Source organism: Girardinichthys multiradiatus, chromosome 9 (assembly GCF_021462225.1).
Source record: "Girardinichthys multiradiatus isolate DD_20200921_A chromosome 9, DD_fGirMul_XY1, whole genome shotgun sequence".
Classification (NCBI taxonomy): Eukaryota; Metazoa; Chordata; class Actinopteri; order Cyprinodontiformes; family Goodeidae; genus Girardinichthys; species Girardinichthys multiradiatus.
In genome coordinates, this window is record NC_061802.1 from 10,775,727 (window position 1) to 10,801,772 (window position 26,046).

The 26,046-nt window shown below is 40.7% G+C and overlaps 1 protein-coding gene across 2 annotated transcripts in view; it reads right to left on the reverse strand.

The window, feature by feature from the left end:
• The window catches only part of adamts10 (ADAM metallopeptidase with thrombospondin type 1 motif, 10), a 75,161-nt gene extending 52,798 nt beyond the window's left edge, over window positions 1–22,363 (reverse strand). For both annotated transcript variants that reach the window (XM_047375892.1, XM_047375891.1), the window contains exons 1-4: window positions 22,227–22,363; window positions 16,232–16,610; window positions 3,605–3,744; window positions 3,297–3,506 (exon numbers count right to left, since the gene is read on the reverse strand). In XM_047375892.1, the coding sequence (XP_047231848.1) occupies window positions 3,297–3,506; window positions 3,605–3,744; window positions 16,232–16,334 (453 nt within the window). In that variant the 5' untranslated portion in view covers window positions 16,335–16,610; window positions 22,227–22,363. The remainder of the gene's footprint in view (window positions 1–3,296; window positions 3,507–3,604; window positions 3,745–16,231; window positions 16,611–22,226) is intronic.
• Between the last annotated feature and the right edge of the window lie 3,683 nt (window positions 22,364–26,046).

Genomic DNA, 26,046 nt, shown 5'->3' on the forward strand with positions numbered 1-26,046 from the left:
ATATAATTGCAGACTGTGCAAGAACCACAGCTGGTATTAATGGACCTTAGTGCAGCATTCGACACTGTTGATCACTCCATTTTATTAGAGTGCCTGGAAAACTGGGTCGGCCTTTCTGGTACAGCACTCAACTGGTTTAAATCCTACTTGAAGGACAGGGACTTTTTTGTGTCAGTAGGTAACTTTACATCAGAAACCACAAAAATCACATGTGGCGTTCCCCAAGGGTCCATATTAGGGCCCCTTCTATTCAATATCTACATGCTCCCCCTGACTCAGATTTTAATAAACAACAACGTAAGTTATCATAACTATGCAGACGACACACAGCTATACGTTACGATGTCACCAGGTGACTATGAACCCATTCAAGCACTGGGTAAATGCTTAGAAGAAATCAATGCATGGATAGGCCAAACTTTTCTTCTACAAAACTGAAGTAATAATCTTTGGACCAAAGAAAGAGTGGTTAAAAGTTAGCAAACAGCTTCAGTTAATACAGCTAGAAACCACCAGTCAGTCTCGAAACCTGGGTGTAGTGATGGACTCAGACCTGAACCTTCAGAGGCACATAAAGACAGTAACAAGGTCGGCCTTCTATCACCTAAAAAACATCTCCAGGATTAAAGGACTAATGTCTCATCGGGACCTTGAAAAACTAATTCATGCGTTCAACTTTAGTAGAATTGATTACTGCCACGGTGTCTTCACAGGTCTGCCTAAAAAGTCGATCAGACAGCTGCAGTTGATCCAGAACGCTGCTGCCCGCGTCCTCACTAGAACTAAGAAAGTGGAGCACATCACCCCGGTTCTAAAGTCCCTACACTGGCTCCCTGTAGCTCAGAGAATAGACTTTAAAATACTTCTGTTAGTCTATAAATCACTGAATGGCTTAGCACCAAAATACATTACAGACTTGTTGTCAGTGTATCAACCACCCAGACCTCTCAGGTCTTCTGGCTCAAATCTACTCTGCATACCCAGAACCAGAACTGAAGATGAAGAAGCAGCTTTTAGTTCTTATGCTCCACAAATCTGGAATAAACTGCCAGAAAACTGTAAAAGCGCCAAAACCCTAAGTTGCTTTAAATCAAGATTAAAAACGTATTTGTTTAGAGTGGCCTTTGACTGTGCCATCTAGGCACGATCAGTCCAATTTTCCTTTCATTTTCTTGTCCATCATTCTATTCTCTTTATTTTATTTTACTTTTTTTAATTACCTCTGTTGTTTGATTTTATCATTTGATTTGTTTTTCTGTGTCTGTATCTGTGTTTATTTGCTTTGTGATTGTATTGTAATTGTATCTACAGCGCTTTGAGTGTCTCGTTGCTGAAAAGCGCTATATAAATAAACTTACCTTACCTTACCTTATTTGCTCAGGACAATGAAATGACAGGAGTCTTAGATTCAAGGGAAGAGTTTACTTCCTGTGCACCAAATTAATATTCATTTCATAAATTTATTAATTTATTTATTGTGTTAATCTACTTAAAGAGGGGTTTAAACTTGGTTGATCAGTTCATTAATCTAACTTGGATGTTTTGTTTTGTTGTTTTTCTCATCGCTCTTTCTCTCTAAAGTCACTGAGATCATGCGTTGCCATGGAAACGCTCCTATGAGCCTTGGTGACTGGTGTGGTCAGTCAGTCTTACTGGGATAAACCTCATGGAGTGGAGGGAGAGGTTAATAACTTGGACTGAGTCTGGGTTTAGTTTATTGCTTGGTTTTAAACTTAAGCTGTTTAAGTTAAATGTAAATATGTTAATTAAGGTTGTATACTTTTTTTAGAGTTTTAAAATTATAGAAAGTGTGACTTTTGTCTCCACCCCTTTTGATTAGCAGTGGTATAGGCTGTAAAAGTTTGAAAAACTAGGTGGTCTCTCTCTGCTGGTTGAGGAAGGGGAGTACTTATCGTTCTGTTGTCAAAGGTGTAAGGAAAATAGTTTTTATTTAAAACAATCTGAGCTCTGCAACATTGGATCCTGTGTAAAGACAAAGATGTAGAACGTTTTTTGCTATATGAGCTAATTTAGCATAGCACAACGCAGGTACGACACAATATGCAACACTGTTTTCCTGAGAAACAAAAGGATGATGATTGAATGTGCGACCCTTTGTGAATGAACACGCACGTCGTCACTTTGCCTAGCAACAAAGAGAGTCAGGTGGTAGGGCTGTCATGTGACCTGTGAGAAGGAACCCTCAATTAGAAGAAAACTTTTTTGCAGATAAACTGCATGAATTGGGCCTTAAGAGTGCTATCTTTATGTAACTGTGGATTTTTTTTACATTTTCATGTAAAAGTTATTAATTCTGCAATATTTGTCCTAAAACCGTCTTAGTGCTGCCCTCTTTGGGATGAACGGTGGTCACTGCAGTTGAATTTTCCTATTGGTCCAAATGGTTCAGCTTGGTACATGTCTAAGTCACCGCCTGGTGTTCGGGAATGAACTTGAACTCGACTGCTTTTGATTTGCACTTTTTCTTCATAATATTTTTCAGGTTGTGGCTAAAAACTGCTACTGGAGAGACAGATTTTCTTTCCTATAGTGTGTTATTGGTTATAGTTTCAGTGAGAGGATTCTCTGCTAACAGCTACATAATTTACTTGTCAAAAAAGGCTGCTAATCAGTAGTTGCACAATTTTTTAGCCCTTTTTTATTTGCATGAAAACAGCAACAGAGCCTGTTAAAAATGATTGTTGCTGATTGCTCTGAATATTATGTCAGCCTTATGATTTACCTATTGAGAACCACTGCATTAAAACGACCATCTGCGTTACCTTCTAAATGTTTTCCTAAACAATAATTCATACTTTCATTTGTGAGCATGTGTTTTTAAGGCTAAATGGAAAAATAAACACATGTAAAAGCTTTCAAATGTCGGGAGAAACAATGAAATATAGATGTTTTGCAGTCCCGAAATAAAGGAACGGATATTTAATGCTAAAATAAGGTCAAGTAAAGAACCAAAGAAAATCAGGATGCAGCTCCAAAATTTTATATGCTATGTTCTTGCCAACAAGCAGGGACCACATCCTTCTCTATATTGGGCCATCTATCTGTAGGAGTAAAACCTAGAGATTAGGAAAATACCTCCTTTAAGATGCAAATTTTAGGAAAAGATTTCACAGAACCGGACTGAGATACCACAGCGGAGTGCTTTAGGATTAAAGCTCACAAGGGGATTGAGGTCTATTCAAATGTCATGCTTTCAAGTAGGAATCAAGAGTTTCTGATCTACTGCTTGCTGTGTCCGCTCTGTTGTAGCTCCAGCAGCAGGATGTTGGTCTTACCAGGCCGTTACAGTTGCTCAGGGCCACTTTGCTGCAGTGGGGCTGGTCCTGGAGGTGACCCGTATAGTGACAATGGAGAGAGTAAGGGTGACTCCAGGCTAATTGGCCCCTCTTCCAGTACTCCACCCTGAACTGGCGAGACAACAAGCCTCCCTGCAGTGTCAGGTTCAGCAAGAAGTTGTTCTGCGATGTGGACAGCTGGTAGAAGAGCTAGGAGACGAAGGAAAAGAATATAAAAGGAGGCTGTGAAAAGCCTAAATCAGTTTGAAATACATAAATATTTCAATGTGGAGTCTGAAAAATAATACAGAGTCAGGCAGCCTGTCTTCAGTGCTTCGTCGTCTTCTTTGGTGATATTGTGTCCTATTTGTGTCCAGCATCTCGCCATTCGGTCCAACACGTACAGGGATGGCAATTTCATACTGGCCTAGGCTGGACAGGAAAGCAGCTAGAAATAAAGGAGGCATAGAAACTGTGATCAAAATTAAACCAATTACAGCAAACAGAATAATCTAATTGTCAAATTAGAATTAATGGATGATTCTAATTCTGTTTGCAGCGAGCTTCTGCAGAAAGACTAACCCAGCTGGCAGAGAGAAACAGACCTTTTCGTTCTTCACTGAGAAGGCCTAACTTACTACAACCACCCTCCATTCATGAGGCCAAATGGGGGTTGCCATGGCTACCTTGAAATTGTATACTTCCTGTCTGTCTGAGGCATGTTGAAGATTAATTGTAGAAACGGACACAGCTCCAAACGAACACAGAGAACTACACAAAAACAACGAAACAATCAACACGAGAGTCCAGGCTTCATTAACATTTTTATTTTGTTTTCAGTTCATAACAAAATATTAAATACAGTGACATCAGTTTGCAGATCACTCACACATTTACAAATGCTGCCTTAAGTGAACATAACTACTGCTCAGGTAGAAATAATGACAAATGTCAGTTTCCAAATCTTCTAGGCTCTTCGGGTGCTCAGTGACCTTTTGGTTCCTCTAGAACCACTGGTTCAGTAACCCGTGGAGCATCCAGTGGGTACTATTTGGTGGCTTTATGTAAAACGTCTTCAAAGGGTAATTTTTGTATGAGCGATCTTCTTATTTTTTGGTTTTTATGTAATCATCAGTCCATCTAGATTATCTTAGATTAGAGATGTTTAACAAAAATAAACTACTATATGTAATTAAGCATGTCAGGTAGTATAAGTAAGTACATTGGTAAGTAATAAAGTCATTAAGAAATTATAAGTTAGTGAGAAAGTAAAAGTAAGTAAGAAAGAAAGCAAAAGTAAAGAAGGATCAATAAGAGAAAGTAAAAAGTCAGAAGGAAAGTAAAAGTAAGGGTAGAAAAGAAAGTAAGTAAAAACACATGAGCAAAAGTAAGTAAAAGTAAACAGAAGTAAAAGAACAGTAAATGTAAAAGTGAGGAAGAGCGTATACAAGAAAGCAAAAGTTTGTACGTACAAGTAAAAAACAAAGTAAAAGTAAGAAACAGTCAAAGTAAACAGGCAAAAGTAAGTAAAATTAAGAAATGAAGTAAATGTAAGTAAGAAAGTAAAAGTAAGAGAGTAAATAAAAGTAAGTACCTAAGAAAATAAGTAAATATAAAAGTAAGGAAGAAAGTACACGTACAAAAGAAAGTAAGTAAAAGTGAGTAATAAAATGTAGCTAAGTCAGTCAAACTTCAGTTCTTTACATCTGAATACCCTAAAAGTCACAAAGATAAAAGCTCCAAAATCCCTGTGAGCTGTAATCCTGAGACTTCCTCAGAAGTGTAACCATCCCACACAGACAGAGCTGTCCACAACTCATCCAGTCTTCTGACAGAAACCACAACAAAGCACACAGGTAGTATCAGCATTATCTCTGAGGCACGGGAAAATCTCCTGCAGAGGGAATAACTGGGGCTGCTTTATTCTAATAGATAAAAGCCATGCAAATTACTAAGACCTCACACAGAACAATGAAGAGCACCAACACAAATTAGTCTACTGCCTGAATAAAACATCACCGCTAGCTTTTTTAACAGCTTTTATAGGCTTTTGCTCCACAGGATACCCCACCACCTCTTGTGGCTCCCACACAGACCACCAGCACCTACTGTGTCACTTTATTGACTTGATTTAGAGCAAACTGCTGTTTCATGGGACACGTTTAAACATTAGTAAAGAGAGTTGAGATCTTGTAGAGACATTAACAAGATGGGCTCAAGAACTAAATGAGGTCATCTTAGGTGGTTCTCTGGTAGTTTGGTGTTTCAGAGTCATAAAACATGTGCTAAAAACAAACGTGTTGTATTCAGAAGAAAAAAAGCATCTCAATGCAACTTTTTGATAACATTTGGATAAGTTTAGATTTTTCTGGACCTAATCTAACATCTGTCCAGCCGAAGTTGTACAGTTTAGTGACTTTTAATGTGAGGTAATCATGGATTTATATCCAAACTGTTCCTGGGCAAGTAAGTGAGGGTCCAGTGGGTAAACTGGGCCAGTTATTAGCAAACAAGGTAGAAATACCCAGCTGTCCAGACAAAAACAAACCCTATAAAACACAAGAAGAAAACATAAGTCAACTATGAAGCTGAAATCAAGCTACATGGAAACAAGAAACAGGGGAAACACGGCTGCTAATGTTAACAGGAGAAAACACCCAAACCAATGGGGTCACATACAGAGGTTTCTGTGCTGGTAAGACACGCCCCTGGATCTGTTATCGCTAAATGAAAATAGTGGAAGGAAGTACTCTGGATGGAAAAGAGCACCTCCCTCCATGCCAGACGTACGTATTTGGGCTCTCTGTCCGAACACCGCTGCTCAGTCTTGTTAGCAGCAGATCCTATGAGAGAGGGGAGAATATAACTATTATCATCTTTGATGACCAGAAATGAGGGATGGGGGAGGGGTTACTCCTCACCTGTGTATAGAAGAGGATGTTTTTGTTGTTTAATGTAAGAAATATTTTTAGGAAGACTATATCTTAATTTCTTTCTGACTTGACTCTAAAACCTAGATAATAACCATGTTTAATTATGTTTTTCAATACAGAATAATATTGCATTTGAACCTTCTGCTTTTGGGATGTACTGAGAACACATGAAACAACTTCAGTAAATTAAAAATAAAACACAGAAATCATGTGCACAAGTTTCAATTTAATCCAGTCAAGAATATACAAGCTGTGAAATATCAAACCAGTCACAAGCCATCAACAAGCTTCTGGAAACGTTCTGCTGGATGTTTGACCAGTCTTCCAATCAGAATTGGTTAAAATGATTTAAATTGCTTCCTGCCACAGATCCAGCTTTTAAACGAAGTCCACATATTTGGGTTGAGATTGGACCCTGATTCAGTTTGCTTTTTCTAAGTGACCACTGAGATAATTGTTCTGCTGGAGCACTTAATTTTGTCCAAGTTTGTACCATCTGATCCAAAGTGTCACCCTCTGGTGAAAAGAAATGAGTTATGCTGTTAAGGGACAACTCAAAAACCACAGAGGTCTCAGGATTATAAAGCCATTTTTTAGGACTCCAACAGGGAACCACAGAGAGAGCCATTCTCCACAAATGGAGAAAACATGAAACAGTGGAGAACCTTTACAGAAGTGCCAACTGAAATCACTCCAAGAGTGCACTGAAGGCTCATCCAGGGGGTCACTAATGCCCCTTTTCCACTGGCTCGATTTGGCCCCACTCGACTCGTCGGCTTACTTTATGAGCGTTTCCATTACTGTTTTTCTGTACCGGTACCTACTTTTTTGGTCCCTGCTCCTGTGCAGGTAAAACCAGGGTCTACATGTGACGTAAATAGACTGCTGTTCACTGATTGGCCATTGGAGCAGAAGTAATGATAAGGTAGTTCAGGGAAAAGTTAATAAAACTCAAGAGCGACTACAATAATATTAAGGACCACAATGGCCGGAGCGGGTCATACCAAAGTATAATTTTACTATTTACAAATTATGAATCATGCCTGAAGGCTGAAAGAAAAGAAGGACACATCAACTTTCTGAATTACATGCAGGAGGCACGCTGTATTTAATAACATCCCAAATCAGCCGATCAGACATAAAATCAGCTCTTCAGACGCACAAACATTTCCCCCAAAACAATACCACCATGAAACAGCGTGTTTGGTTCGGAAATTTATTGACGTCTTTAGGTGAACCTGTGCCTGCAGGAGGAGGGAGCTGCCTGTAATCAGACTGCCTGCATCGGATCAAACGACCTGACGGCTGGAGGCGGAGCTTCAGACTCACCGCCAGTTATTGCAAATGCTTAATGGCAGTTTTTAAACCAAGAGTAAAATAATTAGTTATTAGGTTAAGCAGGCAATTACTTTTTTCATTCAAACTAGGTAGGTTTGGATAGCTTTTTTCTCTTAATAAATAAAATCATGGTTACAGAACTGATCCGAAACATTTAGCTGTGATAAAAAATAAATAATTAAAACCTGAAAAAATATGTACTCGTACTCGTCGTCTTCCGCTTTATCCGGGACCGGGTCGCGGGGGCAGCAGACTCAGCAGAGACACCCAGGCGTCCCTCTCCCCAGACACCTCCTCCAGCTCCTCCGGGGGGAGCCCAAGGCGTTCCCAGGCCAGCCGAGAGACATAGTCCCTCCAGCGTGTCCTGGGCCGTCCCCTGGGCCTCCTTCCGGTGGGACGTGCCTTGAACACCTCCCGAGGAAGGTGTCCAGGAGGCATCCGGTATAGATGCCCGAGCCACCTCAACTGGCTCCTCTCAATGTGGAGGAGCAGCGGCTCTACTCCGAGCCCCTCCCGGATGGCCGAGCTCCTCACCCTATCTCTAAGGGAGTGCCCGGCCACCCTATGGAGGAAGCTCATTTCCGCCGCTTGTATCCGGGATCTCGTTTTTTCGGTCATGACCCAAAGTTCATGGCCATGGGTGAGGGTAGGAACGTAGACCGACCGGTAAATCGAGAGCTTCGCTTTTCGGTTCAGCTCTCTTTTCACCACAACGGACCGGCACAGCGCCCCCGTTACTGTGGCAGCCGCACCGATATGTCTGTCAATCTCCCGCTCCATTCTTCCCTCCCTCGTGAACAAGACCCCGAGATACTTAAACTCCTCCACTTGAGGCAGGAACTCCCCTCCAACCTGAAGAGGACAAGCCACCCTTTTCCGGTCGAGAACCATGGTTTCGGACTTGGAGGAGCTGATCTTCATCCCAGCCGCTTCACACTTGGCTGCGAACTGCCCCAGGGCATGCTGTAGGTCTTGGCTAGAGGGGGCCAGCAGGACCACGTCATCTGCAAAAAGAAGAGACGAAATCCTCTGGTCCCCAAACCAGACCCCCTCCGGCCCTCGGCTGCGTCTAGAAATCCTGTCCATAAAAGTTATGAACAGGACCGGTGACAAAGGGCAGCCCTGCCGGAGTCCCACATGCACCGGGAACAGGTCCGACTTAGTGCCGGCAATGTGAACCAAACTCCTGCTCCGCTTGTACAGAGATCGGATGGCTCCTAGTAAAGGGCCCCCAATTCCATACTCCTGGAGCACCCCCCACAGGGAATCACGAGGGACACAGTTGAATGCTTTCTCCAGGTTCACAAAACACATGTGGCAAACTCCCATGAACCTTCGAGTACCTTTTAGAGGGTATAGAGCTGGTCCAGTGTTGCCGGGACGAAAACCACACTGCTCCTCCTGAAGCCGGGGTTCGACTATCGGCCGGACTCTCCTCTCCAATACCCTGGCGTAGGCCTTACCAGGGAGGCTGAGGAGTATGATCCCCCTGTAGTTGGAACACACCCTCTGATCCCCCTTCTTATGTAGGGGGACCACCACCCCAGTCTGCCAATCCAAAGGCACTGTCCCCGTCCGCCACGCAATGTTGAAGAGGCGTGTCAAACATGACAGCCCTACAACATTCAAAGACTTGAGGTACTCAGGGCGGATCTCATCCAACCCCGAAGCCCTGCCACCGCGGAGCTTTTTAACCACCTCGGTGACTTCAGCCTGGGTGATGAAAGAGTCCAACCCCGAGTCCCCAGCCTCTGTTTCCACCAGGGAATGCGTGATGGCAGGATTGAGGAGATCCTCGAAGTATTCCTTCCACCGGCCGATAATGTCCCCAGTCGAGGTCAGCAGCTCCCCAGCCCCACTGTAAACATTGTTGGCGAAGCACTGCTTCCCCCTCCTGAGGCGCCGGACGGTTTGCCAGAATCGCTTTGGGGCCAACCGGTAGTCCTTCTCCATGGCCTCACCAAACTCCTCCCAGGTCCGATGTTTTGCCTCTGCCACCGCCCGGCCCCACGGTACCCGTCAGCCGCCTCAGGAGTCCCACAATTACTGAAAAAATATGTTAGCGGGGAAATACTTTTCTTACACCACTATATCTGTGACCCACATATGCAAAAAATTACAACTTGTGCACCCTGTTTTTGTTTTTCAACGTAGCTGAATATTTATGCCCATCCTGAGGAAAGAAAACGACTAAAATACATAATTTCAATCCCAAAAAGAGTATAACATTTATGCCAGTAATGAGCGGAGGTATTTGCTATGTTATCTCTAAGCAGGTAAAATTCACTAAGTGAACATTTAAAAGTCTGAACAACAGATCAAACTCAAACCCAGGATGTGTCAGTGAATTTTAGGAAATAGGAAATCCACTGGACAGGTTCATATAAATGATTCCCTAATAATATTTTTTAACAAAGAAAATACTCTCCTAATCCACAGTGCAACCTGTAATAGTCCATACCAGAGGTGTCCAAACTTTTAGCACAGTGAGCCAAAAACATCAAGTTGAACATATTCGGGGGCAATGATTTTTTTCCCCGTCTAAAAACCCTAAATAATTTTCTTTTATCTAGTTGAGAAACAAATGAAACATGTAATATAAATGAAACAAAGTAGACAAGAACAAATTAGTGTAGGCCAAAAAAACTGGTTTCCTACATTTCAGGGTAATGTGTTTTAGTGATAAATAAATGCTAGACAGCAGTTTTGTTTACACTAATAGTGTTAGTGTTTTTGTGAAGTATGCTTTTTTTACTCTTGCCATTACAGCTCATTTTCTATAAAAATTATATGGTACATTAAGGAAAATGTATTAATTCTCTATATGTAAAAGTGTGATGATTTTCTTTAGTTTAAGTCATAAAAACCCAAAATAATTATTTTAAAAAAAAGTAAATTTTTTTTCTTTGTTTTTTATGGTCATGTAGCTTTTGTGTCTCTAAGCAAATTTACTTTAGCTAGACCGAATGTGAAAATGCCTCTTAGGGTTGCAACGGTTGCTGATCTCTGGTCTAGAAAACCATTTCAGTTTATTGCAGCGACAAAAACAAAAACTTTCTTTTAAAACTCTTGCTGTATTCAGCCGAGTTCAATGAACGGGTGTGCCCGAGTGTTTGTGGCCCTACGTACTATTATATTAAAATGAAAGGGAAAAAAAACATAACATGGCTAATAAAAGAAAAAATACTATGTGTTGTACCTAACTTTTTCCATTAAGAAGATCTCAACCATTTTGAAAAAGTGTCCATTGGCATCAGATCAATACTTAGGACATCCTGGGTCTATAATTATATTTAAGTAAAACTGTTAGTAAATTGTTTATTTAGACAATTGCTTACTAAAATGTTGTAAAACATTTCTAAATCTAGATACCACTACAAATAAGATAGATAAAAACCGTTCTGTATCAGTTTGTGCAATCCTATGTTTTATATCCTTTTTCTGTTTTTTAAGCCACTCATGGTGTCTGCAATCATTTTCAGGACTCTTTCTTCCACTTGTCAGCAATGACAGGTTCGGGACCTCTATAGAGAACAACATGTGTTTTTATCAAAGTAAAGTTATAAAAATGCTAATTCTGTGTTTTTGTTTTCTCTCTGACCTGATCTAGATCTGAATTGTTTGCAACTCTTACAGACATGGTAAGAAAAATCAGATCACAAATTAGGTTTTAAAGATGCTGGTTGATCAGGGAATCACCAATAACTAACCTGATCAAACACTCCATCGCTTAGTCTGATATTTTAGGCAAAGGAGTCTGTTTTAACAGTTTAAAAGAAGTCATTTTTTTGTTTTTAACCAGTCAAGCTTAAACTTATAATTTTTCTGAATTTAGTGCCGAGGAACTGAAATGCAGCCTGTGGCTCAGGGTTTGACATGAACTCCATGCCAGCCGTTATCTTCCAACATCTGTGCATAACTCTGTTAATGCTCTTGTGGCTGACTGAGATTAAAATCCCCCAGAAATGATTTAGAAGACTGCCTTCCAAGAGAAATGGAGACCCCAATTAACTTTATTTTGCTATGCTCCTATGTTCCTTTTCTTCTCCTCCTCATCGAGTTCCACCATTACATCTTGGCTCATCTGAAAATCTTTATTAGGGATACCACAGCAGAACTGATACATTTGTAAACTAAAACAGAGACTGATTACTCTAAAGCAGCGTCCTTGATGGACGGGGTCCTGCCACTTTTAGATGCATCTCTGCAGATACAGACCTCACTCAGATATTGACCTCATTAGCAGAGCTACTGTATGTAGAGCTTGAATGCATGCTAAGGAGGCACATTTGCTAATTTTTCCAGGTGTGTTAGAACAGGGACACATCTAAAGTTGCAGGACACCGGCCCTTGAGGAATGGCCCTGGAGGGCGCGGCGCGTGGCGTAGTGGTAGAGCGTGAAACCCATATAAAGAGGCCTTAGTCCTCAACACAGCCATCCTGGGTTTGAATCCCGACTCTAGTCATCTATACTGCATGTGTTCCCTCTCTTCCCACCCCACCTTCTGTCTGCTTATTTAAAAAAAATACATGGCCACTAGTGCTGCAAAAACTATTTGAAAAAAGAAAGTAAAGGTAATCGTCAGTCAGTCATTTTCTACCGCTTCTTCCATAGTGGGTCATGGGGAAGCTGGTGCCTATCTCCAGCAGTCTATGGGGGGAGGCGGGGTACAACCTGGACAGGTCGCCAATCCAACGCAGGGCAACACACAAACAACCATGCACACAATCATTCACACACCTAAGGGAAATTTAGAGAGACCAATTAACGTAACAGGCATGTCTTTCTTTGGACTGTGGGAGGAAGCCGGAGAACCCACGCATGCACAGGGAGAACATGCAAACTCCACGCAGAAAGACCCCGGGCCGGGAGTTGAACCCAGGACCTTCTTGCTGCAAGGCAACAGTGCTACCAACTGCGAAAATGTAATCACTTCTCCAATAAAATATTTCCCTTTGAGAAGATCTCCTTGTCATTTAGCACCAGCTATCTGTATGTTTATGTTCACACCGACATTGTTGTAAATTTTTTAAATTCTGTTTAGGATCCTAAATTAACACAGAAGCTTTCCAGTGGTCATAGCCAGCAGTTCTATGGCACTTTCATTGTGATTGGTCCTCTTATTGCAGCTCTGCCTGTTTTACATGAATGCGCACATATTCAGAGTCAGTAACCCTGAGTTGACTTACCACATTGATAACCAGCTTTGTAATAAGACTTAGTCTTCATTGTTAGCTTTAGTTGAGACGAATCTTGTTGAAAAAAACACAGAAAGGTTGAGATGGCTTTGTTTGATTTGATTGCATTTGACTTCACAGGAAATTCTGGATAGCTGGTAGTCCTTTGGCTGCAGAGGGGCGGAGGGGTCCATTGTTTGGCCGGGTTGCATGTCTGCCTCTTGTAGGTTTGTTGCAGAAAGCTGTGGACTTGCTGTTAGTTTTTGAAGTACAATATATTGCCAAAACTATTGGGTCACATCACCAAATCAATGAATCCTGGTGTTACAATCACTTCTATGGCGGCAGGTGTATAAAGTTGGGTGTGGAGAAACTTTACTGGCCTGCACGGAGTCCTGACCTCGACTTTCCTGAGCACCTTTAAGATTAATTAGAGTGAAGGATGCAATTCTGGTTTTCTCATCAAACTATCAACACACTCCTAAACCTAGAAGATGCTTACAGAATAGGTAAAGTTGCTATTGCTGGGAATGGTGGGTCCATGAGCATATTAGACCTTATAGATTAAGAATAGGATGTCATCAAAACTCATGTACATGTAAAAGCAGATGACTGAATACTTTTATATAGTGTATTGGTGAAACCAAAGAAAGCAGCAGCCAAGAACATGCGAACAATGACCTAAAAAGTCTAAAGCAACTGCACAGATTCATTATGTGGATTTATTTCCACAGGAAACTCCATTTACAACAAATCAAATTCCACAACTGATGCATTGGGTGGTTCTGAAGGCAATGTTGAGGTTAAAAACCCACATAAGGTCTGAGGGAGATTTCTTTAAAGGAAGAAGCATTACAGGCCATTAGAACCAGATGCCTTTTAGAGGTCAGAGGGCAAATTTAGGAAATGCACAAAGACGGTCTTTTTCTGCATGATCACACATGGACACCGGGGAACATTTTGTCTTTAAAGGTGTTCAGTGAAAGAAAGTAAGTAAGTAAAAGGTGGGCAACATGACTTCTTGAAGCAGAGTTCAAATTCAAATAGCTCAGCCCTACGTCTGATCTAAAATCTTTTCTTATGTGGATTATATGCAACTGAATTTTTTATTACATTCATTTAATTCACAGCATGAAAATGGTTTTTCTTTTACTGAAATGAAAAACTGTGTTCGTCTCTAGATTTCTATTAGAAATCTATTGACAAAAATCTGCATATTATATGTTCAAAGTCAAACCCAAAGTTGTTATTCTGTTTTTATTTAATTTATTTTAGTTTATTTCTTTAAAATATTTAATTATTATTTACACTTTGTTCTTTATTTATTTTTAATAGTTTATTTCTAATCCAATTTTAGTTATTTACTTGCTGTTTAAGGACAAGATAAAATCCAGTGGATGTGCGATCAAAAAGACATGGATGAATAGCAAAACAAATATTTATTAATAATTTTACCTTATTCCATCACACAACTTAATATCCAACTTTTTTAGAAGATAAGGGACTTATTTCAAGTATTTTATCAGCCGTTCTCAGTCACAGATGTAGGTTTTCTAGTATAAACCCACTTCATCTGTGATGCAAACCCCAGAATTATAATGACTGTGGAGTCTAAAAATATCAACAGTTTTAATTTCTGGTCCACACTACACCACTGTGGTTATCTAGCACAAAACAATACTAAAAGCGGAAATTAAATGCCTGTATGTCTAAAACTTTCTTAATTCATAAACAAAACCTTTTAAAAAAGACTTTTAGGAAAAATGCTTTGTATACATGGCTCATTTCATTCCCCAATCAATGAGTTTTGGCCTGTTTTCATGATAGTGAATAATTTAGTGTATTTTGCAGAAGTTCATGCCTTCGTCCCCTACATCAGCTACGATGGGTATTTAATCTAGGAGGCTAGCTTATCATTGTGTCATGTTTGTGGGGCGGCGCATGGCGTAGAGGTTGTGCGTGTGAGCCAAATACAGAAGCTTGACAAATCCGTCCAGGGTTCCATTCCCAACCCTGCGACCTTTGCTGCATGTCTTCCTCCTGTTTCTCTCTGCCCATTTCCTGCGAAACAAAGGCCACTAGTGCCACGGGAAAAAAAAAAAAATGTATGTCCTGAATCCTCCTGCCTCTATTATACGGTGTGCATTGGGGCATTTGCTGGAAGGTGAAAATGCACAAATACTGCTTCTTAGAGATTCAAAACTGTTTCATCTTTTCCATCACAATGACGATTTGTATTATGTGTAAAACAATTTATTTTGTCCTTTTCTGTACAGCCAATTACATTATGTGGGATGATATAGTACAGTGCCTTAAAAAGTATTCAAATCCCTTAAACCTTTTCATATTTTGTCAAATTCCAACTAAAACAAAACATGCATTTTCATTCAACCCCTTTCACCAGCTTTGCACATATGGAGATTGAAATTGTTATTGAGCGTCTGTGAACGTCCATTTTCAACTCTTGCTCCATATTTTCAAAAGGATTTAGGTCTGGACTTTGACTGGGCCATTCCAACACCTGAATGTGCTTTGATTTAAGCCATTCCATTTTAGCTCTGACTGGAGGTGTAGTGTTGTTCTGCTTGAAGGTGAAACTCCACCCCACTCTAAAGACTTTTGCAGCCGCCATCAGGTTTTCTTCCAGGGTTGGCCTGTATTCAGCTTCATCTATCCTTGCTTTAACTATGTCCAGCTCCCCAGTTCCTGTAAAAGATGCTGCCATCATCATGTTTCACTGTTTCACTGTGGAGATGTTGTTCTGAGGGTGATGTTTAGTGTTAGTTTTCTTCCACACACAGAGTTTTACATGTAGGCAAAACAGTTTAATTTTGGCCTTATTTAAGATGATCACCTTCTTTTGCATCTTTTTGCTGCATCCCAACATAGTTGATGGACAAGTGCAAACAGGACTTCATGTTTTTCTTTGAACATCGGATTTTTTTGCCACTGTTTCACAAAGGACAGATTTGTGGAGTATGTTACCAGTGGTTGTCCTGCCAACGTCTTCTTCTACCTGAGCTGCGGATCTCCGCAGCTCCTCCCATGTTACCTTGAGTCCGTCGGCTACACCTGTGATTAATGCTCTCCATTCCCAGCTGGTCTGTTAAGGTTGATGGCTACATCTTGGTAGGTTTGCAGTTATGCCATACTATTGCCATACTACTCTGGGGAAGTGGTTGAACTGGAGTTTATTGTGTCTTTGAGCTTCAGGGGATTTTATTGATAGGTATCAGAGTAAAGGGACTGAATACCAATGCATGTAGTTTTACTTCAAAAACAAATGAAAACCAAATATTCTTCTCTTCTCACTTTATGTTAATCTGATCCTTTTAGCTGGTTTATCACCTAAAATCCCCAAAAAAAAAGCTTGTGGCTTTAACGTGACAAAATGGGTAAAAATCTTCAACCGCGGTGAACTCTAGAGCAAGGCACAGTACCATAAAAAAACATATTATCAAACACGTGTTTTATTTTTTATCTTACCTTGTGATTTACTAATCTCATCTTCGTGACCTCCTGTGATCTCGGTGGCAACCAGGACGATAACGACAGTGCAGACCAGAGCAGTCCTCCATAGCTTTTCCATGGTTACTACAGTATTTGCTATAGTAACAGACTTCAGTGCAGTGGTCCTCGGGCCTCTGTCCCAACATGTCTCCTGCCCTGTCGGATGCCCCGTCGCCTAGCAGTGGGACAGCTCAGCGCTCTGTTGGCCCATGGCTGTAAGATGATCAGTCAGAGAGTCTCTGCACCTGCAGCATGTCTATCTGTCACTGAGCGATGGTGGAAGTCCTCATAAACACGTCACTGGACGTCTGAGATGGAGGTTATCAGCTCTCTCCGTTGCCTTGTAGTAGAGAAGCTGTTTAAGAGGAAAAGCGGTAAAGAGAATGACAGTGAGCGGTGGGACAAATTTGGACTCAAAGAGGAGGGAGGAGTAGAGGAAACTGAACATATACAGAGATAGAGAGAGAGAGAGCCTGAGGTCACTCTGACCCATCCAGTCAAGGCGGACAAGCCTTTAAAGCTCATACACATTAGTCTTAGCTTTAACACTTTATCTTTTCATGAAAACAGCACGTCCAGAACCAACAGCTCTGTCTAGACACGTGCACCGGAAAGAGTGATTACAAATAAAGGCAGCACACTGAATTCATAAACAGGGTTTGAAGTGGGTATTATGCTGGAGTTTCTGGGGTAAAATTAGCTAATTTGAGAGAAGCAGCAGGATGCCATCACCGCCAGGCTGCCAAGGCTCTGATGTTTGGTTGTATGGCTGAGTGACTTTCTGGCAGCCTGCCTGAAAGGCCTAATTGGACGGCATGTCGGAAGCTGATGGTATGTGTGCCTATATGGAGCTTATTCACGCCTCAGACAACGAGGACTGTAGTAACATTACTCTGACTTATACCTTCATGGGAAAAATCAAGTTTCCATGAGTGTGTCAATAGTCAGGTAAAAGAAAAACTGACTTCATACGAGACTGAGTGGCTTGTAAAACCACCATCAGCAGCAACGACTTGAAGAAGTCGTTTTCTTTATGACTTCATCAGTCTCTTATATTGCTGTGAACTAAATTTGCCCACTCTTCTTTACAACGTTGCATCAGTTTTCTCCACAGCTTTCTTTAGGGTTTCAGCGAGGTTGAGGTTGGGACTTTGACTGAGCCACTGCCAGGAGTCTTTTTCAGCTGTTCTTTGTAGATTTGCTGCTGTGTTTGGGATCATTGATCCGATGGTAAACCAATTTGGCCTCAAATTTGACTCAAAAATACGCCCCCACCCCCCCAGACAGATAGTGCACAATCTCACGCAGACATTTCCACTGATTTTAACATTTATTTATACTAATCAGGATCAGGACATACAGTTTAATTGCTACACTTCACTTACACATTTTTTTTTTTTTTTTTGCTGACAGGGCAATTTTTAACCAAAAAGCTTGACTCCTGCTTTCATATACTATAAAGACTGCCCAGAGAGTTTACTCTTGTCCCGGCCCACCTTCCTTCCCCAATCCCACTGGGGATTCAAAAGCGAGCAGAGGCCCGGATGGCTGGCAGCTAACCAACTCCAGCCAAAGGTAATCAGAGGCAGATGGGAAACCTTTTGGTGACGATAGCCGAGGGAACACGTTCCCTCCTGAAAAGAAGAAGGAAAAGATAAAAACAAAAAAACCACATAGCCTAAGCTGAAAGTGGAGGAATTTGTACAAAAGGATCTCCTGTTTTATGTCAGCAGTAATGTGCAGCAGATACAGTAAACGCAGACTAATGGGTTTTTGTGCTGTTGCAGCGTCCCTCATAAGCAGAACTAAAGCTCCTTCTCTCATCCCCTCCCTCTGGCTTTTTCCCTGTCATTTCCTGCAAAAGAGTTAAACCCCGCTCCTTTTTTATTACTCCTCCTCCCGTTAACAATTTATTGTGAGGTTATTAAACTCGGCTGCTTGATATCAAATGCTTTTCATTACCACTAACTCTCCTGTTGTTTATTTAAACCCAGGAGGGAGGGAGGAGGAAAGGAACCCCCCCCCCTGTGCTGACCCTCAGAGCTTTTTAAAGCAAAGCCCCTCAAAGTGATTCACAAAAATCCGCCTCAACATTTACATGCATGCACGTTCCTGCACCACTTTCACCTGTGAAATATTATTCCATTATAAACCAGACTTAATTGAGATTGGGATGTCATGCAGAGGTGATGGCGTTGTACATCTTCCTGCGGTCTGTTGTGTAAAACCTTCCCTCTGGGCTGTATCACTCTTTGTGAAATAAAAACGCATGTTTGTCAGCAGGCCAAGCGAGCGCTGACTCTCTACTCCGTGTTTTGCTTGGATGAGCTGCGAAAAAGGAGCGTACAGCTGCTGCCGTGGCCAGGAGGGAAAGCGGTCTGGGTTGCAGGCAGGCTGCATAGCCTCCAACGCTATCGCAGCTTGCAGGACAGAAAAGAAAAGGCTTGTTGTTAGAAAGGGGGAAAAAAGCTGGACTGATTTGCAAACATAGGTGGGAAATATCAAATTGTGGGCCAAATCTTACTGCAATGAAGCCAAAAGAACCTGATGATCATTTTCTTGGTGAGCAATGTGTGATGCTTTTCAAGAGATGCACATCTAATGCTTTCTCCTTTAAATACTGGAGCTAATTATGATGTCCTTGTCTTTAACTGCTGCCAGGGAGAGTGGAGCTATCCGAAACCCCAGTACGCTAATCAAAGCCATATGACCGGCTCAAAGTAAAGTCTGTGTGGAGTGAACAGATGCTAAGTGTCCCACAGCTTAGCTCCGAGAGTAGAAATCTCCCCCAAACTGCCTCCACTTTGATCTGGGAGTAGCTCATGAATCAGTTTTAGGTTCAGTTTATTATTTCATTAAATTGGCAGTCTTTTCTAATAGGACTTTGGGGCTGGGGGGATCAAATGGCTCATAAGTCCAATGTCATAATTCTGCCTTCATTTAGAAATATGGAGTCTAGAATCCATCAGATCTCTACATAAAAACCTCCAAACAGGTGATAGAAAGCACTGGCTGGGGCTACATCTCAGACTAAACTCTCTGTCTCCCACAAAGACAGAAAAAGCAAGAGGTCTGGCATTCCTTTGCAGATTTCCCCAAATAAACAGTGTGCAGATGAAAAGTGGGAACATAAACAGGCGGGAGAACCTCGGACGTGCTCCCCTCACTCTGAAAATGTGCCTCTCCAGTCTGAAACAATATTTAGTGAGAGAGAGAGAGAGGGAGCTGACTCGACACAAAGCAAGTGAGTCAGGAGTGAAGGGAACAGAGCACACTGCCTTTTAAATGCTATAAGGCAGCAGTCCAAAGAAGCAAATATACACAATATGACCCTTATAAAGTACAAATAGAAGAGAAAACTCTTTACATTTGACATAATTTAATTGGTATTCATTCTAACATTGACGAAGCATGTTGTCGTGACTAAAACTTACCTAATTTTTTAAAATATAACTGTGATTAAACAATGATCCAGCACAACCTGCCAGTTTAAGTGCTACCTTAGAAGCTACAACCAGTTTGAATCCAACTTTCCTCCATAATGTTAAAAAGAAATTTAGATATTTTTAATATTTTTGGAACAAAAAAAGCTTGTGCATCTTAACAAATTAGAATATATTCGAAAATGTAATTTCACTAATTCAAAATGTAAGGCTTATATACAGTTTAAATACATTACATGCAGGGTAATATATATCAAACTTCTATTTCTCCTAATTTTGATGACAGCTTACAGCTAATCTCTGTAAAATAAAAAAGTTAAATATTACATAACACCAATAAAATGTGAATTTTTTAATGATGTTATCTTATGTTCTACACAATCAAGATCATTATTAAAGGAGCTGGCTGGTCAGATGCTGAATCCAAACATATTAAAGAAAAGTTGAGTGGAAGGAAAAAGTGTGGTAGAAAAGATGCACAAGCAGTAGCCACAAACGCAGCCTTAAGAAGACTGAGAAGCAAAGAGTTTGGGCAAGATTCACAAGGCATGGGCTGCAGCTCGACCCTACATAATCATTTCCAGGACATGGGCTACAAGTGCTGCATTTCATATGATCAGACACTCCTAAAACCAGAGAGGTTAGAAGCATCTCACCGGTGCTAGAGCAAAAAAGATCTGGGATTGTTGCACAGTTGAAAGTCCTGTTTTCATATAAAAATACATTTTACATTTCATTTGAAAATCAAGGTCCCAGAGTCTGGAGGAAACTGAAAAACAGACAGAATCTAAGTAGTTTGAGTGTAAAGTTTCCAAAGTCAGTGATGATTTGGGGTGCCGTATCATCTGCTGATGTTGGTCCACTGTGTTTTCTGAGGTCCACAGTCAACGCAGCCATCTAAATTTTGGTACTGAATTCACACATGCTGCTTCTATTTAACAAGAAGAAAGCTCAGCAGAACCAGGATGGATATGAGCTGCTGGGTGTTGAAGATAGAACTTCAATAAATGAATAAAAAAAAAACTGCATTCATGTATTTCTGCTATGAGCTCACCAGCTGCACTGTGATGCAGTTAGTAGCACTGTTGCCGTGCAGTAAAAAAGATCCTAAGTTCTAATCCGGGCCAGGGGTCCTTCTGCATGAAGTTTGCATGTTCTCCATGAGCATGCGTAGGTTCTCTCTGGGTACTCTGGATTCCTCCCACAGTTCAAAAACATGACTGCACGGTTAATTGGTCTCTCTAAATTGGTAAGAGTGTGCATATGCATGGTTGTTTGTCCTGTGTGATTCTGTTTTGCCCTGTGATTCACAGCATACATAGAACCCACATACTGAGTTGTCTATCCTACTATTGGAAAAACTGAAATAAACTTCATTTATTATATCACAGATTCCAAACGATGTTACCATCTCCTTATCTTTTAAAGCAGGGGTCTGCAACTCCAGTCCTCAAGTGCTACTGTCCTGCAACTTTTGGATGCATCCCTTCTTCAACACACCTACATCAAATGAATGGTTCATAACCAGGCCTTTGCAAAACCTGCTGACATGCCAAGCAGGTAATTCAGCCTTTTGATTCAGGTGTGATGCAGCAGGGACAGTGGCACTCAAGGACTGGACTTGCAGACCCCTGTTTTAAAGCATTTTATTCAGAACGAAACAAATTGCTTTACCAAATATTTTACAGGCATGGAGAGCCTCATTGCATGATACCAATTAATAATTAATCATGTATTTATGTTTTTAAACAACACTGTTATGTTTCATTTAGAAGAAAATACTCCTGGAGCTGTGCTACAAGTAGGGATGCAGAATATATTACAAATGTATCGTTATCACAATATCACTGTATGTAATATGCATATCATGATGAACTTCCTGGACTGCAATAAATGTTGGATAATTATTCAATGACTTAAAACAGAAACTAGCGTTTATTAAACCAACAGGATGAGTGCACATCTGCGAGCCTGGAAGGTTACCTGCAGTTGTAGACCAGAAGTTACATAAGCTTTGCTTGCACGATGTAAAAGGTTGGCTGTGATGACACCATTGTGTCCCTTGAAACTTGATTTAATGCATTTTAGTGCACACTTTGCACAAGGCAGAAACTGCGAGCTGCTCCCCCAGCTGGTGAATGAGACAATGCCAGCCTTCAGTTATGTACCTGATGGCAGCTGACAGCCACATCATCCACTGACCGGCAGAACACGCACACACAAGACTGCCCTGTCATCAGCCACCGAGGCGACTGCAGCCTAAACATACTCCTGAGGAAAAGAGAGCTGTTTTAGGAAATAAGAATGAAATCCAAAGCAATGCACCTCTGCATCTTATTGAACTCCAGTGTATACAAAGTCTTAAAATAAGGCATGCAAAGTCTCAGCAGAAATAGTCCTGCTGGGGCAGGATAGGTAAGAGTGGAGAACTGCCTCCTACCAGCATCATGCCGTTCCCCCCCCCCCTGATCTGTGCATGAAAGAAGAGAAGAAAAGAAGAGAGGAAGAGCAGGACTGACTGATCTTACCTGCCCGCGTCCCTTTGCAGAAGTGTCCCCTTGCAGAAGTGTCCCCTTGCAGAAGTGTCCCCTTGCAGGAGTGTCTTGTGTCCCCTGCAGCCGAGCGGAGAGGAGGCGGCGGCGGCAGACTAAACCTCAACTTCACACAATCAGAGCTGAAAAAATGGCATCAAGTTTCCGCGCTGCGGAAACAGGAAACGATCTCACGTTCTTTCACAATAAAGGTTGAGTTCAGTGTTAAAACGTAAAGCGAAAATCAAAGATACGGGGAGGGCTGTTAAAACGTTAAACAATTATAGTCTAAAATTGCAGCAAGGTTATGAACCCACATAACATTATGGCCACAGACAGGGTAAACTGAATATTAATAATGCTGATTATCTCTTCTTTTGTCAGTAGATGGGCATATTTAAGCAGAGTGAACATTTTGTCCTCAAAGTTGATGTGTTGGAATCAGGAAAAAAGATTTTCACAAAGGCCAAATTGTGTCGATAAGACAGGTGATTACCAACCAGGGGGGTGGCAGCCCAGGTTTTAATTTAACACATTCTGCACATATTAGTCAAATTTTTCAGAAAACACAAAAAACTTCACAAAATATATAAAATATTTATTAATTTCACCCAAAAAGGTAATAACAGATGGGTGTTGCCATATGGTCCTTTTTATTAAGCTACATAACTACATATAATGAGGAAAAATAAAAGAAAAACAGTTGATAAAGTAATCTATAAAAATAAAGAAAAACAAAAAAACAATTACTTGTTGCAGCCACAGGTTCTGGAGCTCTTCCATTCTTTGCTAAATGCTAGCTTCATGACATTTGTTTGGACAAAAATGCTGACTGAAAGACAGAATTAAAATGCTAAATATCTATGGGATATTTAATGCCTAGCCTATATTGTGGTAATACATATCACTTAACAATAGAGGATGATCCCTGAATTAAGGAAGTAGATTTTGATTTTTTCCTGAAGTGGTCGCCATTTTGAAAAGCTTGTTAAACTCGCTAGGTTATACTCTTGACATAGGCCATTATACAACAGGCATGGAATTGCATGACCTCTTCAACTGAGGATTTAGACAATTTTACAAGAGGTGGATAGCATCATGAGGAGATGATTTAGGCAAAAAAAAAATCATTTTTGACAAAAAATAACTTCAGCCATTATTTTAGGGAGGTGACAATGTTAAACATAATAAATATAACAATAACTAACCTAATCAGTTAAAGGAACCATTAATAACACATACATCTGCCTATTATGAATTTTACAAATAATTTAAATGTTGAAATATATTATTAAAACATATAAAAGCGCATTATATGAACTGTGTTGGACTAATTCTTTCTATTAAAACTATATATTAAACCTTAAATGTATTCCTGACACAATGAGATCCACAGGCAGATTCAACATCCTGAATCAAATAGTGAGATCAAACTGGAATAAAAACTTTGACAGATCTTTTGTTGAAGCAAAAAGGGTGTTCCTAGGAAAAGAGGCTGAAAACCACTGGACTTTGACTGGGCCTTTCTGACATATTTATGCCTAAACCCTTCTATTGTAGCTCTTGTCTTTTAAAGTCTCAAAGTGTTTTTTTCTAGGGATGTCCTGAATTTATTTACAACCATATCTTTATCCACTTTGACCAGCTCCCCTGTTGAAGAACAAAGCCTCCCAACATCATAAGGCTGCCACCACCATGTTTCGTAAAATGATTGACACTTTAAGGGTGATGTTTTTTGAATAGTTTTACACCATTTTGCATGTAGGCTAAAAAAAGGCTGCAATGTCCTCAATGCAGACTAAGTTTGAAGCCTAGTTACCCAGGCGTCCTCACAAACCCCCAGCAGCAGGACCACCCAGTACAGAGGATGAGAACCACCGCCCCAGATCCACCGACCCACTGGGGAGGCATCAGCCCACCACAGCAGGCAGAACGGAGAAGGACTAGGAAGGGAAGGCACAGTCCCATCCTGCCTTGTTAGGCAGTCAAAGGTAAGGTCAAAAGGCAGGGATGCCCAAAAGGAACCAACCGACATTACCCAAATCACAACCACCCACCCACCACCTAATGTCATCCCCATATCAACAATCCATGTCAAACCAGCATGGCAAGGTACATCTTAAATGTTAGGGAAATTACCCACTCCATCAAGCCCTTGCACTGGAAGTTATGTAAGTTGGCATTAGTGCTTTTATTTTGTAGGAACACCTTTCCCCCAAAGGTTTTACTCTCTTTGCATTTGGTCGACTTGATTCAGTAACTACTGCTGCCTGGCTGCCAGGCTACAGGAAAGCAGCTGCAGCCTGAGACAGTGGAGGGGGGTGGGTTGGCCCTGTGTGTGTGTGTGTGTGTGTGTGTGTGTGTGTGTGTGTGTGTGTGTGTGTGTGTGTGTGTGTGTGTGTGTGTGTGCTCATATCCCCTGTCATTAATTTGAGGGTGTGAACACTGCACAGGTGCCGCAGTAAAGTTGTCACATGGGGGGAAATAAACTGTCCCTTTAGATTTAATATATCAATACATCAAATAAATATGCATGAAAAACAGATTTACTGTCACTTTGTGTCACATTACGTCTCAGAACTGCCTAAAACAAATAATTACCTTCCAGTATTTTAAAGTAGTCAGCAGTAACCTACAGAGTGGAACAGTTAGTAGCCTTGTTTGCTACAATGCCTGGAAACAACAACAGCAAAATTGTTGCTAATTACCAAACTCTGCTCTAATACATCTTGTAACTAGCCAACTCAGATCTTGGTGCTGACTAATAAAGACATTTTCCTCATGCAGAAACACACCTGCTCACATTTCTTTGATTAGTTTGTCTTTTCTCTGGGCTATTGAATGCTTGGTCACACTAGTTGCACATTTTGGAGAACATGCTGGATATAATCTCCAACATGTAACCGTTTTCTGTGATCCCACGTTTGTCCAGCTCTAGCAAAACAATATTAAATTTTTCAAAGATAAACAAAATCCCAACTTGTAGCCTTTTCAACGACCAGATCACTGGTTCTAACTACTAAATGACTCGGCAATATGTTTGGATCTACACCTCAAATATGGTGAATAGTTAATATAAATATTGTCTAAGTACTTCTAGAGACTGAAAAATGTATGCAAACTAACTAACCAGTTTAAAAAATTTAGCTCTATAAGCTAAATGCAAAAATGCTTATTAGTTTGCTATTGTTAATGACTTTTTGGTGCTTAGAAGTTAACTAGTATGGTTAAAATTACATGGCAGCTCATTAGTGTACTGTTAATGTTTACTGGCTTATTTCATGGTCCAAAAAACAGAAAATGTGTGGGTTGTTTTGAATTTATAAAATCAAAATAAACACAAAGTTGGCTTTGAGGTGAGGTTGTAAGGTTACTGAAATACTTTTTTATTAAGTTTGTAGAGCAATGTCCTATTTTACTATGTTCAAAGGTTTAACTTTAATAAAGTAGAACTATAAACTTACAAGAATTTTTATCGTATCTCCAATTTCCATAAAAATAATGATTTTTAAAAATTATTATTATTCATTTTCAGTATTTCTATGTTATGTACCTCATGACCTCATATAATCAGTCCTCTAAGATCATTGCAACTCTTTTTTTCGATTTGATCCTCGGCATAATAGCAAAAAACTGGCAAATGAACCAAATATTGAACCCCTCCTCCACTGCAAACCAGCCCAGTGGTGGGAAGTATATTCAGAAAAATAAAGACGCAATCTCCCCAAATGCTAAGTTATTAGAGGTGTGTTAAAGAAGCGGGGACTTACACAGCTCAGAAGGAGCGTCACAGGTGGCAGTCAATCTAATAGCTGAT